Here is a 15,265-nt window from a genome sequence, read left to right on the forward strand (position 1 = left end):
AGGATAGAGTGGCCTCAGTTCGTCCCAAGCCTGCTCAGGCACCAATAGCCAACAGGGCCCCCTCGGTGCATGACCACCATGGCGACCGATGTGAGGAGCAAGGCGACCACGATGTGGTCAATAGGCGACGGCGCCACGATAATGAGGGGCCTGCCCAAGGCTACCACCCGCACCGAGGTGGTCGCTATGACAGTGGGGAGGACCGTAGTCTTCTCCTGGGCAACCTGGTCCTCAAGTCTTTAGCAGGGCCATCCGCGGCGCTCACAAAGTACAGCGGTCCTCAAGTCTTCTCCTAGGCAACCAGGTCCTCAAGTCTTCACCAACCAGCCAACCTCACAAAGTACAGCGGTGAGACCAACCCAGAGCTGTGGCTGGCCGATTACCGCCTGGCTTGTCAGCTGGGTGGCGCGGACGATGACCTGCTCATCATCCGCAACCTCCCCTTGTTCTTGTCAGACTTGGCACGAGCCTGGCTCAAACACCTCCCTCCCTCACAAATCCATGACTGGCATGACTTGGTAAGTGTCTTCGTTGGGAATTTCCAGGGCACATACGTGCGCCCTGGGAACTCCTGGGACCTCAAGAGTTGTCGCCAGGGGCCAGACGAGTCCCTCCGAGACTTCATCCGACGTTTCTCCAAGCAATGCACCGAGTTGCCCAGTGTCAGTGACTCGGAAATTGTCTAGGCTTTCCTCTCCGGCACCACCTACCGAGACTTGGTCCGAGAGTTAGGCCAGAACATGCCGACCTTGGCTGCCGCGCTCCTCTACATCGCCACCAACTTTGCCTCGGGCGAAGAGGCTATTAGGGCCATCTTCTCTGACAACGACTCTAAGGGGAAGCGGAGGGACGAGGTCCCCGAGGCCTCGGCTCCCCGCCTCCCCAAGAAAAAGAAAAAGGGTCGCTAGGCGAAACAGAAGGTCCTTGAGGCCGGTCTAGTCGCGGCCGTAGAGCGCAAGAATCCCTGAGGCCCTAGAGGCCCCGAGCTCTTCGATGACATGCTTAGGAAGCCCTACCCTTACCACTAGGGCCTAGTGAAGCACACCCTCAAAGAGTGCACCATGCTCCAGCGTTACTACGCCAAGCTCGGGCTCCCCCACGACGATGCCAAGAAGAAGGGCGCCGGCGACAGGGATGACGACAACGATGATGGGTTCCCCGAGGTGCATAATGCCTTCATGATCTTTGGCGGGCCTTCAGCATGCCTCATGGCACGCCAGCAAAAGAGGGAGCGCCAGGAGGTCTTCTCGGTGAAGGTCGCCGCTCCCTGGTACCTCAACTGGTCTCGAGAGGTGATCACCTTTGATCAGGATGACCACCCTGATCATGTCCCAAACCCGGGGCAGTACCCACTCATTGTTGACCCGATCATCGGTAACACCCGGCTCACCAAGGTGTTGATGGACGGAGGCAGCGGCCTCAATATCCTCTACGCCAACACCCTGCAGCTCCTAGAGCTTGACCAGTCATAGCTCCAGGGTGACGCCACGCCTTTCCACGACATCATGCCGAGGAAACGCACGCGACCCCTCGGGCGCATCGACTTGCCTGTCTGCTTCGGCACTCCCTCCAACTACCGCAAGGAGGTCCTCACCTTCAAGGTGGTTGGGTTCAAAGGAACCTACCACGCCATCCTAGGGTGGCCATGCTATGCCAAGTTCATGGCGGTCCCCAACTACACCTACCTCAAGCTCAAGATGTCGGGTCCCAACGGCGTCATCACTGTCGAGTCCACGTACGAGCATGCATACGACTATGACGTCGAATGCATCGAGTACGCCGAGGCTCTCATGGAGGCCGAGACTCTCATCGTCAACCTCGACTGACTTGGTAATGAGCTGCCCGAGCCCAAGCATCGTGCCAGGACTTTCGAGCCCGCGGAGGCCGTCAAGCTCATCCCGGTCGACCCCACCTGCCCCGACGACCAGGCGTTGAGGATCAGTGCCACCCTCGACATCAAATAGGAAGCCGTGCTCGTCGACTTTCTTCGCACGAATGCCGATGTATTCGTGTGGAGTCCCTCGGACATGCTGGGCATATCGAGGGAAGTCGCCGAGCACACCTTGGACATTCGGGCCAGCTCTAGACCGGTGAAGCAGCGCCTGCGCCGATTCGACAAGGAAAAGCGCAGGACCATCGGCGAGGAGGTGCAGAAACTTTTGGCGGTCGGATTCATCAAGGAAGTGTCCCATCCAGAGTGGTTAGCTAATCCTGTATTAGTTAAGAAGAAAAATGGGAAGTGGAGGATGTGTGTAGACTACACCGGTTTGAATAAAGCCTGTCCAAAAGTCCCTTTCCCATTGCCTAGAATCGATCAAATCATCGACTCCACTGCAGGATGCAAAATTCTATCTTTCCTTGATGCGTATTTCGATTACCATCAAATCAAGATGAAAGAGTCCGACCAGCTCGCGACTTCTTTTATCACACCATTCAGCATGTACTGCTATGTGACTATGCCTTTCGGCCTCAGAAAAGCAGGGGCCACATACCAGTGGTGCATGACCCAGGTCTTTGGCCAGCACATTGGGCGAACCATCGAGGCCTACGTGGACAACATCGTGGTAGAGTCCAAAAAGGCTGAGAATCTCGTCGACGACCTGGAGATAGCCTTCAAATGCCTCGGAGAGAAGGGCATCAAGCTCAACCCCGAGAAGTGTGTCTTCGGGGTCCCCCGAGGCATGCTCTTGGGATTCATAGTCTCAGAACGCGGCATCGAGGCCAACCCAGAGAAGGCCTCAGCCGTAACCAACATGGGACCAATCCGAGATCTCAAAGGAGTACAGAGGGTTATGGGATGCCTTGCGGCTCGGAGCCGCTTCATCTCGCGCCTTGGCGAAAAAGGCTTGCCTCTGTACCGCCTCTTGAGGAAATCTGAACGCTTTTCTTGGACCCTCGAGGCCGAAGAAGCCCTCGCCAAGCTCAAGGCACTGCTCACCAATCCTCCTGTCCTGGTACCGCCGGCCAAGGACGAGACCCTCTTACTCTATGTCATCGCAACGACCCAAGTGGCTAGCGTGGCCGTAGTAGTCAAGAGGCAGGAAGAAGGGCATGCTTTACCCATCCAACGACATGTTTGCTTCATCAGCGAAGTGCTCTCCGAGACCAAAACACGCTACCCCCACATCCAGAAGCTGATCTACGCTGTAGTCTTGGCTCGGCGCAAGCTGTGTCACTACTTCGAGTCCCACCCGGTGACCGTGGTGTTGTCTTTCCCCCTGGGAGAGATAATCCATAACCGGGAGGCCTTGGGTAGGATAGCCAAGTGGGCCGTCGAACTCATGGGGGAAGCCCTGGCTTTTGCGCCTTAGAAAATAATCAAGTCTCAGGTCTTGGCCGATTTTGTGGCTGAGTGGACCGACACCCAACTGCCACCTGCTCAAGTCCAGGCGGAGTGCTGGACCATGTACTTCGATGGGTCCCTGATGAAGACCGGGGCAGGCGCGGGTCTGCTCTTCATCTTGCCCCTCGGAGTACACATGTGCTACATAATTCGGCTCCACTTCGCCGCCTCCAATAATGTAGCCGAGTACGAGGCCCTCGTCAACGGCTTACAGATCGCCATCGAACTTGGAGTACGGCGTCTCGACGTTCGGGGTGACTCGCAGCTCATCGTCGATCAAGTGATGAAGGAGTCAAACTATCACGACCCCAAAATGGAGGCATACTGCAAGTCGGTATGTCTCCTAGAAGACAAGTTTGACGGTCTCGAACTCAACCACATCGCGTGAAAATTCAACGAGGCCATGGACGAACTATCAAAGATGGCGTCGGCACGGGCTCCGATCCCCCCAAATGTCTTCGCCAGAGACCTCCACAAGCCTTCCATCGACTATGCCTCAGCGACGGAAGAGGGCCCACCGGTCGAGCCCACCATAGGGCCCGAGGCCCCCTCTGTCACCGAGACCCCTTCGGCCGAGCCCGAGGTCATGGAAGTCAACGCGGAGCCTCCCGAGGCCAACCAGGGCATGGACTGGCGAGTCCCATTCCTTGATTGCCTCGCTCGAGGAGAGCTTCCTACAGACAGGACCAAAGCCCGACAGCTTGCGCGATGAGCCAAAACTTACGTCCTCAGCAACGGTGAGTTGTATAGGCGAAGCCCGTCTGGCGTGCTCCAACGATGCAACACCATCGAGGCAGGCCAAGCCCTACTTTGGGACTTGCACGCGGGGGCCTGCGGGCACCATGTAGTGCCTTGGACGCTCGTGGGAAACGCCTTCCGCCAAGGGTTCTACTGGCCAACGGCGGTTGCTGATGCCACCAAGCTCGTACGCTCCTACGAGGGATGCTAGTACTATGCGCGGTAGACGCACCTCCTAGCCCAAGCCCTCCAAACCATCCCCATTACATGGCCGTTCACCGTGTGGGGGCTTGACATGGTTGGGCCTCTGCAGAAGGCCCCCGAAGGTTACACCCATCTGCTGGTAGCGATCGATAAGTTCTCCAAATGGATCGAGGCTCGTCCGATCAATCGAATCAAATCTGAGCAAGTGGTGCTGTTCTTCACCGACATCATCCATAGGTTCGGGGTTCCGAACACCATCATCACCGACAATGGGACACAATTCACCGACCAAAAATTCCTAACGTTCTGTGACGACCACCACATCTATGTGGCCTGGTCGGCCGTAGGACACCCTAGGACAAACGGCCAAGTAGAACATGCCAACGGCATGATCCTACAAGGCCTCAAGCCAATAATATACAACCGGTTGAAGAAATTTGGCAAGAAATGGCTTGCCGAACTCCCGTCGGTCATCTAGAGCCTGAGGAACACCCCGAGCTGAGCCACAGGGTTCACACCGTTCTTCCTGGTCTATGGAGCCAAGGCCATCCTCCCCACTGACTTGGAGTACGGCTCCCCGAGGCTACAGGCCTACAACGAGCAGAGCAACCGCACTGCCCATGAGGACGCCCTCGACCAACTAGAGGAAGCCCGAGATGTTGCGCTTCTACATTCGGCCAAGTACCAGCAAGCCCTACGACGCTATCAAGCCCAGCGCATTCGAAGCCGAGACCTGAAGGTGGGCGACCTAGTGCTGAGGCTGAGGCAGAGCAACAAGGGCTGCCACAAGCTGACCCCTCCATGGGAAGGACCATACATCATCGCCCAAGTGCTGAAGCCTAGGACCTACAAGCTAGCCAATGAGAAGGGCGAAATCCTCACCAACGCTTGGAACATAGAACAACTACATCGCTTTTACCCTTAAATTTCCAAGCATTGTATACATTGTTTCTCGAAATACAATTAAGAAGCGTTATTTAGTTGTTCTAATTTTTCGAGAAACCCCCCGGGCCCATCATGGGCCTCAGCATTATGATAACACCATAAGGGAGACTCAGCTCTGCCTCTATAGAGGCGCCCACTGCGGGGCTCGAACAAGACACGGCTCTACCTCTGCAGAACCAAGCCTCCCTCGGGGGCTAGAAGGGGGGACTCCCCCCCTAAGTCCCACGCACCATTTTTAGTCGTTTTTCAAAAAAATTCTACGCCTAACTCTCTAGCATGCTCTAACATATCGGTTGTAAAAAACCTAAGGACCGAAAGTCTGTCTCAAGGCCAAAAGGCCGGTCGAGTCACGAGACGGCCTACGCCTCCGGGCTACGGCACTCCTTCACCACCTTTTGCCCAAGGGGCAGCTTAGGCTCCGAGGAAGTTTTTTGCAAGAGATATGTTCAGAGACAAGACAGAGGGCAGAGGCTTAGAAATACAGTAAAAACAATTAAAAAGCATATACACACGAGTACTTTAAAAGGCCTCGACGGCCACAAGCGTCACGATACGATAATAATCCTACTCTATTCTACATGGCCCTTTTGGCCTAGGTCAAGGCTCAGGGTCTCCAGCATCGGCGGACGGCGTGGGAGGGACCACCTCCTCTTCGAACAACTTGGCCAGCGTCGTGCTGGGGCCCTCAGCCGCCTCCATTAGCTTCATGACCTCCTCATCAGCCTCCTCGTCATCCTTGGCCAAGACATAACCGTCACTAACGGCCTCGAGGTCGACGCCGGTGTAGTGCGAGGAGATGACGGCTAGGGCATGCTTGACGCCCATGTGCAGCGCCCCCCAGAGCCGCTCGCGCATTTAGCCGCTCAATGCAATCAGGCGGCTCCCAAGGGACCTGCCCGACTAGACCCCCTCAACCTCCAGGGCCTTGCAGGCGGCACGGGCGGTGCTCTACAGCGCGTTGTGCTTCCCGATCTTGGTCTCGAGCACCTCCTACACCACGATGGAAGCCTCAGCGACCCGGGAGACCTCCTTCTCCAACCCATGCCAAGACAAGCAGGATGGGGTTAAGCGCAAAAGGAAATAAGCCGAACAGGGGCTAGGGCCTATGGGACTCACCCTCGGCTTTCTCTTCCCAGCGCTAGGCCTCGACCCAGGAGGCCTCGGCTTTCTCTTTCCAGCGCTGGACCTCGACCCGAGAGGCCTCGGCCGCCCTGGAAGCCTCCTTCTCTAGCTCTGCATCGCATCAGGGAGTTAGGGGTCGAACGCAAGAAAAACAAATAAAACAAGGGGGACGGGACTCACCCTTGGCCTTTTCCTTTAAAGCTAGGGCCTCGACCTGGGAGGCCTCAGCCACCTTGAGGGCCTTGGCCAGGGCACCTTTCGTCAGCAGGTGCACGCCTTGCTCTGCCCCCAGCTACCCGGCGACGGCCTTGGCAGAGGCCTCTGCTTGTTCGGCCCAGAACCTGAAGGTGTCCCGCTCGCCAGCCACCCAGGTCAGCTCCTCCTCTAGCTCCTTGATCCACGCCACCATAGGGGCGGCCTGCTCCTGAACCGTGGCCACCTCAGCCTTCGCATCGACACAGCGAAGGCGGAGGTCCTCCACCTCCGCACTCCACACCTACAGAAGCTCGCTGGCACTAGCAAGCAGGTCCTCCTACCGCTGGAGCTAGTCCCAGACGTCCCTCTCCCGTCGAAGGAAGATTGACTTCCCGAGGGATCGGGCCTCGAGCTCCTAGATGGGTAGAGCAGAGGTCAAGCACTGCGAGAGAACTCGGTAAAAAGATGACACCGCACGAGAAAAGAAGGCGCATACCTGGGCAACGCCGGGCAGATCATCGGCCATGACGGACAACGCTGTCTGCAACGACTGCTCCGCCAGATGGCGGTACTGCTCGAAAGTGCTCTAGTGCCCCCCCCCTCAGTCACATCGTCGAGAGCGAACAACGGCTCCCCTTTAGGGTCGTCTTGGCTCTGCCACAAGACATGTGGGTGATCCCACCCGCGGGGCTTGGGTTGTACCCGCACGAGGGCCGAGCTTCCCTTGCCAGAAGCCAGAGCTGGCTGCTCCGAGGTGCTGGCCGCCTCGGCATCCGCCGCCTCCTTCCCCCGAGAAGTATTGTCGGAGGAGATCGAATGGACCTCCACTTCCCGGGCGCTCTCCCGCGATGGCGGCGGGCCTTGGACTGGGGGCGGTATTGAGGCTTGCGCCGCCTCCATCCTCGCTTCCTGGGCCGCCGGCTCCACTGCGCCCATGCCAGCCTCCGCCACCTCGGCCTCGGTGGTCCCGGGGGCTCCGGCCTCAGCCACCTCAGCCTCGGTGGTCCTAGACGCCCTAGCCTCCGTCGCCTCGGCCTCGGGAGTCCTAAGGACCTCGGCTTCGGCCTCGGTGGCCTCAGCGACTGAGGGCACCTCGGCTTCATCTGACCCATAGGCCTCAGCCTCACGGGGCGTAGGCTCCTCCTCCTCCGCTTGCTCCATGGCTGCCTCGGTAGCCTCTCCCTAGGCTACTGGCTCCTTCGGGTCGGCCCTCGCCAACGCCGCGCCACGTTGTATGGCGGCTTGCGCCTCCACCACCCATTGGGTGGTGGAGCTAGGGCTCACCTTGAGCGCCTTACGTGGTGCCAAGGCGGGCGCCTCCGCATGACGCTTCTGGCTGAAGATGAGATACTTACGCGGTCAGCATATGACCAGAAAGCGAGCGGGAGACGATACGAACTCCGCTGACAAAGCACTTACCTCAAATGGGGACACAACCACTTCTGCACCGTGCCCCTCATCCTCTGCAACGACGGTGGTGGCGGCGGTGGCATGGCCCCCGTGTCCATTGGTGCCGGCCGGACCTCGACGGACCCCAGCGTCGCCTTGACCCTCTGCGGAGGCTGTTGGGTCGCCTCCGCCGCCACCTGCTCCACCTCCGCCGTCGAGCCCACCAGGCTAACGGCGCGCTTCCCTAACGCCCGTGCCTTGGGCATGTCGGCCTCGGCCCTAGGGCGGGCGATCGCCGGCCCAAGGCGTCCTCTCCTCCTCCTCCTGGAAACGCCGGGTTGCTCGCCGACGCCCCGAGCGCCGTCCCCCTGACGTCAGGGAGATGGTCTAGGGTACCCCGCCTCACCTCGCTCTTGTCGTGATCGCTCAAGGACTCCGACAACGATGGTGATGGAGACGCCTCCACCAGGAGACCATCGTGCCGCTGCTGCCGGCGATGCTTCTCCAGCTCTTCGCGCTCAAGGTTCTTCCTCTTGCGCTTTGCCTCCTTGACGTCCTTCTTCTTCTTCTGCACCACGATGTGCGCCCGGTTCACCGCCCATCGCTTTGCGTCCTCGGGAATGGGCGGCGGGGAGGCCCGCACATCCCTCGTCCCCTATAGGAACGTCAAACACAAATAAGGGAATAGGAAACGATGAGGAACGAGGAGGCCTCGGGGGCTGTAGCAGTGCGTGACTTACCAAGGAGAGGTACCCCCACGACAGGCGCATCACGATAGGGGTCAGACCACCGCTCTTCAGCCGCCCCTCCACTGTCTCCCTCACCCGACATAGAATCTCCTCATCGGAGAGGGCGACGGTAGACATCCGGATGCCCTCGATCAGCTCATCCGGTGTCATGTCAAACATTCGCCGCCACTGAGCCATCAGCGGCAGCACCCTCCGGCGGTGGAAGGCCGCCATGACCACAGCTGCCATAAGGCCATGGCTCCGTAGCCTCTCCAGCCCCTCTAGGAGTAGCTGCAGCTTGGGCTGATCCTCCATCAGGACGCCATACCTCCACTTCTCCGGCTGGCTCTCCACGACCTGCCCGGTGTAGGGGGGAAGTCCGCCATCGTCGTTGCAGAGGTAGAACGAGATGTTGTACCAGCGGCGGTTGGACGACGTGAGCTGGGCCGGGATGTAGAGGTGCTGCCGGTCTTGGCACACTTGGAGAGTGTAGCCACTGGCCCTCACCGCCTTCCTTGTGCCCATCGACTTGGTAGTATGCCCCACCCGGAAGAGGTGGAGCCACAGCTCCCAGTGGGGGGCAATGCCCAGGTACCCCTCGTAGACGGCGACGAAGATGGCCGCCTACGCAATGGAGTTGGGGTTGAAGTTGTGAAGCTCCATGCCATAGTAGTGTGGGAGCGCCCACATGAACTGGTCCGCTGGCAGGCCGAGACCACGCTCATGGAAGGACACGAAGCTCACGATGTAGCCATCACGTGGCCTCGGCTCCCGCTCGCCCACCGGAGCAATCCACTCTGGCCTAGTGGGGTCGGTAACCGGGCGGAGGAGGCCGTCATCAACGAGCGACCGCAGCGTCTCCACGGACACGTCGAACGGACCCCAAGGATCCATCGGAATGACAACAATGCCACCGGCCATGAGTGTAGTGGGAATGTGGCTATGGCGGTAAGGCTCGCCCTCTCCCTCTCTTCCTCCCCCTTCTCCCTTCTTCTCCCCGGTGCTCTCTGTTCTTAGCGATGGCTCGAGGGAAGAAAAGGTGAATGCAGGCAAGGTAAGGAGGGGAGGGGTGAGGCTCGTCACATATTTATGCAGGAAGGGGGTGAAACGGACAGGCGATGAAATTGGGGAAGTTCCCCTCAGATCCGGCATAGTTAATCTGGATCCAATTAAACCGCCCACGTGCCCACCTTTTCCTCATTAATCACGCGCACAGTAACGTCCCATCTGCAAACATCACGTCGCATCCGACCGCAGCGACGGTAGGCACCATTCCGTCTCCCCGAGAAACCGCCCCAAAAGGCGCGCCCACCATTGTCAACCGATGGGAGGGGAATATCCCCCACCCGATTCCTTTCAGACGAAGGAACTAGGCACTGAGCCCGTTACGGTCTAGGGGTTCGAAGGCTAGGCCCTCGAGGGTTTCAACAGCCACCCCAGGACAACAAAGTCAGGGATAACTATGGGCGAGCCCGTACATGGCTGAGGCCCAAGCAAGCAAATGCTTGGGATGCCCTAAGTTGTGTCCGAGACCGACAGGGAAGTCTCTGAATGGGATCCCACCATAGGGAGGCACCGAGCCCCCAGGGCCAATCGAATAGCCCTGGGACCCACTAGAGAAGCCCTCTGGTACTTTTTGGAGTGCGTCTCTAGACCGTTAGCCGACCTCTATCGAATGGGGCACGGGCCTCCACTCAGACTTACCCGATAACAGCTCACCAGAAGTGTCACCGCTCGCGCCCACCGAGGGTAGCCTGGCATATTCCACCCCTCCTTCCGAACGAAAAGGATGCGTGAGGGTCGCACAAAAAGCCAAGGGAACTCCTGGTCGCCCTCTTGCTCCATGTAGAGGCTCGAGGGCTCTTCCTGCAACCAAGCCGAGACCCAGCGACCTAGGCTCACATGCGAGGACTCGGCAAACAACCCCTCCTTCCGAATGAAAAGGATGCACGAGGGTCGCACAAAAAGCTAGGGGAACTCCTGATCACCCTCTCGCTCCGTGCAGAGGCTCAGGGGCTCTTCCTGCAACCAAGCCGAGACCCAGCGACCCAGACTCGCACTCGAGGGCTCAACAAACAACTCCTCCTTCTGAACGAAAAGGATGCGCGAGGGTCGCACAAAAAACCAGGGGAACTCCTGATCCCCCTCTCGCTCCGTGCAGAGGCTCGGGGGCTCTTCATGCAACCTTGCCGAGACCCAGTGACCCAGGCTCGCACTCGAGGGCTCGGCAAATAACCCCTCCTTCCGAACAAAAAGGATGCACGAGGGTCACACAAGAAGCCAGGAGAACTCCTGATCGCCCTCTCACTCCATGCAGAGGCTCGGGGGCTCCTCCTGCAAATAGGTCGAAGACAAGCAACCCAAACTCGCAGGGAAAAACGTGATAAAAGGCACCGGGCCTGTTACGGTCTAGGGGTTCGAAGGCTAGGCCCTCGAGGGTTTCGACAGCCGCCCTAGGACAATAGAGTCAGGGATGACTATGGGTGAGCCCGTACATGGCCGAGGCCCAAGCAAGCAAATGCTTGGGATGCCCTAAGTCATGTCTGAGACCGGTAGGGAAGTCTCTAAATAGGATCCCACCGTAGGGAGGCATCGAGCCCCTAGGGCCAATCGAACGGCCCTAGGACCCACTAGAGAAGCCCTCTGGTACTTTTTGGAGTGCGTCTCTGGACCACTAGCTGACCCCTATCGAATGGGGCACGGGCCTCCACTCGGACTTACCCGATAACAGCTCACCAGAAGTGTCACCACTCGTGCCCATCGAGGGTAGCCTGGCATATTCTACCCCTCCTTCTGAACGAAAAGGATGCGTGAGGGTCGCACAAAAAGCTAGGGGAACTCCTGATTGCCCTCTCGCTCCGTGCAGAGGCTCAGGGGCTCTTCCTACAACCAAGTCGAGACCCAGCGACCTAGGCTCACACACGAGGGCTCGGCAAACAACCCCTCCTTCTGAACAAAAAGGATGTGCGAGGGTCGCACAAAAAGCCAGGGGAACTCCTGATCGCCCTCTCGCTCCATGCAGAGGCTTAGGGTTCTTCCTACAAACCAAGCTGAGACCCAGGCTCGCACTCGAGGTCTCGGCAAACAACCCCTCCTTCTGAACGAAAAGGATGCACGAGGGTCGCATGAAAAGCCAGGGGAACTCCTGATTGCCCTCTTGCTCGGAGTAGAGGCTCGGGGGTTCTTTCTACAACCACGCCGAGACCCAGCGACCTAAACTCGCACTCGTGGACTCAGCAAACGTGATAAAACCATTCGCTCAACATGAGAAAAGCCCCTGGAGGAATAAACCCACTCCTCCAGGGCCTCGGGGGCTACACCCGGCGGGTGCGCTCATGCGCACCCACCGAGGCCTCAAGTACGAAACACCATCCTGCCAGGAGCTGCCATGAGCCGAGTCTCGTCAAAACCTTAGGGAGAGCACTCACACTCTTTCTGAGGCTCGACGGCTACTGTCGGGTACCATAAAAAGGGGTCCCCTAAGCGAAAATCAAAAAATCACTTAGACCCTGTCAAAAATCAAAGCCAAGAGACAACTATTGGCTAACCCCCGGCCTTGTCCGAGGCTACTGACTCTCCACCTCGCTCGAGGCCTCGCACGAAAGGCCTCGGACAGGCTACCGATTCTCCACCTCGCTCGAGGACTCGCACGTAAGGCCTCGGACGAGTAACCTCCGCCTCGCTCGAGGCCTCGCACATAAGGCCTCGAACAAGTAACCGATTCTTCGTCTCGCTCGAGGCCAGATCGATGAACAACCCCACCGCCTCCGCCTCGACTGATTTCCCTGACAGAATGTCACATTCAACTAACGCAACCAACCACTCCCACGGTGTTAGCCGGACGATGGCTCGACACAGCGGAGTGACCAACAAGATGGGAGTCGCATCAACACCATGCCATCCGGGATAGGACAGGGCAGGGGTTACCGGTCGCTGTGCTCGGCACTGTGCCCACGACTGATGCTCGTACTTCACTGTGCTACCTAACCCCTGCTCCAGGAATAACGCAGCATGGGGAGTCAAGTCCGGGTCACTGTAGCCTCAGAATCAGTGTGTAGGACCAAATGCTCCCTCTGAGCCTCGGCAATCCACTTTAGGGTCGCGGCAGCCTCGGGATTCGCGCCCGCCGAGCCCCCCACGATGGCTCGGCCTTGGCACCAACTGAGCCTCGGCTTTTTACACTATTAGCACACAACGACCAGCACGTCGTTCGCCATGCCCTGTGTCAAGCTATCACTGGAGCTCCCACATCGCACAAGATCGGATGTGATCGGTGTGTTGCTCCAACATATCAAGGACAGGACCGCTCCGTCAACCATGCCGCCACAGTAGCAAGCTACAGGGCTCGGACCCACCACCTCCGCTTACAGGACGCTGCGTAGCGAACACATGTATCACCCCTATCCCCCCTTCAACTATAAAAGGGAGAGACCAGGGCCGTTTCTAGGGACGATGGGCTCATGCTCTCACGAACGGACGACCAGACAGAACATAGATAGATAGACGCTCAGACCCACACGCAAGCAACGCGCAACACTCTGTAATCCACATGCTCCCCCGCTGCCTGAGATCAACATCTCAAGCAATCCACACCATTCCACGTAGAGACCTGGGGCTAGCTCCCTCTCTCGCCCAGCTTGTAACCCCCTACTACGAGCACCTCGGTGCAAGGAATATAAGATCAATCTCTCAGACTGGACATAGGGCACCTATTGCCTGAACCAGTATAAACCTTGTGTCTCTTTGCATCACCATCCGAGATTAGGAACACACAGTACAAATTCACTAGTTGGTTGAGGGCTCGCTGGTCCAAAACACCGACACACCTATACAAAAACTGCGCCCTCATGAAGCGGTTCCTGTTCGGTGGCTCTAACAAGGGGGAGCAGAAGAAGGAGCCCAAGCCGGTGGCAGACGATGCCGAGGGGAAGGATGGTGGCTTTCCAATGCCGAATGGCTACCTCATGATCTTTGGGGGGTCGGCGGCCTACGACTCCAAACGTTGCTAGAAGCTTGCACGCCACGAGGTCTATACGACCGAGCCGGCCATGCCTTCCTTCCTCCAATGGTCAGAGTCTACCATCACCTTTGATCAGACCGACCACCCAAAAAGCATCCTGCAGCCGGGAAGACACCTGCTCGTGGTCGACCTAATCATCGGCACAAAGTGGCTCACCAAGGCGCTGATGGATGACGGCAGCGGCCTTAATATCATGTATGCTGAGATGCTCGACACCATGGGCATCGACCGATCACGCATCTAGCCAGCCAGGGTGCCTTTCTATGACATCATGCCTAGAAAGCAGGCCATGCCACTTGGGTAGATTGATCTGCCCATCACCTTCGGCAATCTGACCAATTACAGGACAGAGACCCTTACCTTTGAGGTGGTCGGGTTCCACGGGACCTACCACGCCATCCTAGAACATCCATGCTATGCAAAGTTCATGGCCATCCCCAACTACACCTATCTAAAGTTGAAGATGTCAAGTCCGTGTGGGGTCATCACCGTCGGCACCTCCTTCCAGCGCACCTATGAGTGTGAGGTCGAGTGCTGCGAACACGCCGCGGCGATTGTCACCTCCAAAGAGCTCGTGGCCATTAGGGAGGAGATCGTTGAAGAAGCACCTAACACCAAGCGGTTGGCTAGGTCTTTCGAGCCTGTCAAGGGCGCCAAAGAGGAACTCATAGACCCCAGTAGCTCCAACGGCAAAGTGGTGTGTATCAGCACCATGCTTTCCTCCAAATAGGAAAGCGCACTCATCGACTTCCTCCGCACCAACAGAGACATCTTTGCGTGGAGACCCTCAAACATGCCAGACATTCCGAGAGAAGTCACCGAGCATGCCTTGAAGATTAGGTTAGGCTCCAAGCTAGTGAAGCAACGCCTGTGTCGCTTTGACGAGGAGATGCGTAGGGCCATCAGCAAGGAGATTGTGAAGCTTTTGGTGGCTGGATTCATCAAGGAGGTGTATCACCCTAAGTGATTAGCCAATCCCATTCTTATAAGAAAAGAGAGCAGGAAATGGAGAATGTGTGTTGATTACATGGGTCTCAACAAAGCGTATCCAAAGGATCTGTTTCCTTTGCCGTGCATAGACCAAGTAGTTGACTCGACCTCAGGATGCGAAACCCTTTGCTTCCTTAATGCGTACTCTGGGTACCACCAAATCGCGATGAAAGAGTCTGACCAGCTCACAACACCTTTCATCACCTCGTTCGGATCGTTCTGCTACGTCACAATGTCATTCGGTCTAAAAATGTGGGGGATATGTATCAGCGTTGTATGCTCAAGTGTTTCAGGGACCTCATTGGGCAAACCATTGAGGCCTACGTAGATGACATCATGGTCAAGTCCAAACAGGCTGACCAGCTCATAGCTAACCTAGAGCAGACCTTCGCGAAACTCCGAGCAAACGGCATCAAACTCAACCCCGAGAAATGCGTTTTTGGGGTCCCGAGGGGTATGTTGCTGGGTTTTATCATCTCCGAGCGCGGCATCAAAGCCAACCCAGAGAAGATCTCGTCCATCATGAGGATGGGCCCGATTCAAAAGATAAAGGGGTGCAACAAATTATAGGGTGTCGTGCCGCACTCAACC

General features: G+C 57.7%; 1 protein-coding gene across 1 annotated transcript; it reads left to right on the plus strand.

Annotated features, from left to right (window-relative positions):
- The first annotated feature begins 13,712 nt into the window (after positions 1 to 13,712).
- Positions 13,713 to 14,414, plus strand: LOC136469549 (uncharacterized). The gene is made up of 2 exons (XM_066467701.1): positions 13,713 to 13,879; positions 14,030 to 14,414. The coding sequence occupies exons 1-2, from the start codon at positions 13,713 to 13,715 to the stop codon at positions 14,412 to 14,414; spliced, it is 552 nt and encodes a 183-aa protein (XP_066323798.1).
- Positions 14,415 to 15,265: the final 851 nt, after the last annotated feature.

This window comes from Miscanthus floridulus, chromosome 8 (genome assembly GCF_019320115.1).
Source record: "Miscanthus floridulus cultivar M001 chromosome 8, ASM1932011v1, whole genome shotgun sequence".
In the NCBI taxonomy this organism is placed as follows: domain Eukaryota; kingdom Viridiplantae; phylum Streptophyta; class Magnoliopsida; order Poales; family Poaceae; genus Miscanthus; species Miscanthus floridulus.